At 53.0% G+C, this 1,787-nt stretch overlaps 1 protein-coding gene across 1 annotated transcript; it reads left to right on the top strand.

The window, feature by feature from the left end:
• Positions 1-520: 520 nt before the first annotated feature.
• Positions 521-1,035, top strand: SDRG_06453 (hypothetical protein; the record flags this gene model as incomplete). Its single annotated transcript, XM_008612232.1, has 2 exons — positions 521-913; positions 961-1,035. The coding sequence occupies 2 exons, from the start codon at positions 521-523 to the stop codon at positions 1,033-1,035; spliced, it is 468 nt and encodes a 155-aa protein (XP_008610454.1).
• Positions 1,036-1,787: the final 752 nt, after the last annotated feature.

Genomic DNA, 1,787 nt, shown 5'->3' with positions numbered 1-1,787 from the left:
ATAATACAGGCCAAGTAAAGTGCTTTGTTTGCCAAGATGGCACATTTGTGTTGTGGGAGGAGGAGTTACCCGATGACGTGGCGCTCTGTGACAGCGCCAAACCGTTACACGTCGCACCGTCAGGAGTCAGCATCTTGGACCAGTTTGGACGACTTGTGCAAATAAATTCTTATCGGTTTATAGCATGCAACGTCATTCAAGAGAGCGAGCTCGCGAGGAACGGTACCATCCTAGGCTGGGTTGAGGGCAAATGAGTGTTTTGGGATACGAGGCTGGATCATCACCAACTCGCTTCTCAAACTACGCCGTCCAGTACCGTGGACCGAATTGTACAGTACTAGATGCGTATATTCCGCGCCATCAACTTATATTAATCTCGCGAAGAAAACTAACCTCTTGAGCCAGGAGAATAATTGATTGAGATTGTTTCGGAGACTGTTTGATTCTCAATCATAAAAACTAATCCCACCAGGGACGCGAAACTGTCGAAAATGAAACCAATCACGAAACCCATTTGACGATGCTCACGCTCTTCGCGAGGAAGAAGGGCAAGAAGTGCAAGGACATCCCAACATACGCGGAGCAGCTAAGGGCGCACGAGCTCAAACACGGACCTATCTTTCCTGTTGCTCCGATCGCCAATGGGATCGCAGCGCACAACACCCCAAGTGTCCAAAAGGCGGGCCAGCCCGAGCCTGCGTCCAACGTCGTTCCGAGCGCTCACGGGGACGCCGCGTACGACTCTGGTGGGGACGATAACGACGTGTACGTCCTACAAGCGGGACGGCACGTCAACGACCGGACTAAGCCGTCCGTGGAGCTACGGCAAGACCAAAAGGACCAGCAGAATTTGAACGCGCGACGCGCCGCTGAGATAGCCTGGAGTGGCCAGTTCTTTGACCACTTGAAGCACGTCGCATATTGGGCGACGCCATTGGAAAGACCAGATGCGGTGTGCAGCTTGTGCTCGAGCCATGCAACCCACGCCTGCAATACGTGCAACATGTTCTCGGCTTGCGCCATCTTTTGCCATGACCACGCCATCAGCCACGCCCCGCTTGCACACAATGTGGTGGACCGCAACGACAACATGATGCATCGACCAGTGAGGCGATGCCTTCCATGCCCATGCTCCGCGACAGGTGCTGTCCGCGTGATCCCCATGGAGGTGTACCTCCACAGCTACGACGCAAGCGAAATGGTGGCTATCTCGTGCAAACAGTGCAGCCCAACAGCAGTTCTTTTGCGTCTGGGCTCCTTCCCAGGCTCGCCATGCATCCCATGTATTACGCGCCATCGATACGCGTTGTTGACGAGATGGACTGTACACGCTATCCTACACTAGCACATGGGTTCGCGTTCTCGATGCTGGAGTCTAGCTGCGCGTACCGCAAGGCTGCCAATGAAGTGTCATACTTAGGCGCAGCCAAAGTCTTCTTTGGTGAACGACCCGAGTACCAACACGATGTCAAGGAAACTATATATCGGTCGTTCAAGACGGCGATCTGCCAGTACGAGAAGATCAAGCACTTCATGACGCATAATAAGACTCGCTCGTAAGACGCAGCAACGAGACAATGTAAAACTAGGATTCAAGTCTTCAATGCACAGTTCACCCGGTCTCTCGGTATGGGTGTTTTGCGCGCGTAGGACGTCAAAACGACCTTTTTCACTTAGAGGAGCTTGCAAATACTGCTAGCATTCTAGATCTCGGCTCCTATCACGCAGCAGCCTCATCTCACCCGAGGAACTGCCTTTCCCCCTGAGCCATTGTGAAATGTCTGGTT

Source organism: Saprolegnia diclina, assembly GCF_000281045.1.
Source record: "Saprolegnia diclina VS20 unplaced genomic scaffold supercont1.17, whole genome shotgun sequence".
Lineage (NCBI taxonomy): Eukaryota > Oomycota > Saprolegniomycetes > Saprolegniales > Saprolegniaceae > Saprolegnia > Saprolegnia diclina.
The sequence above is the reverse complement of the archived record's forward strand: the minus strand, read 5'-3'. Positions and strand labels throughout refer to the sequence as shown.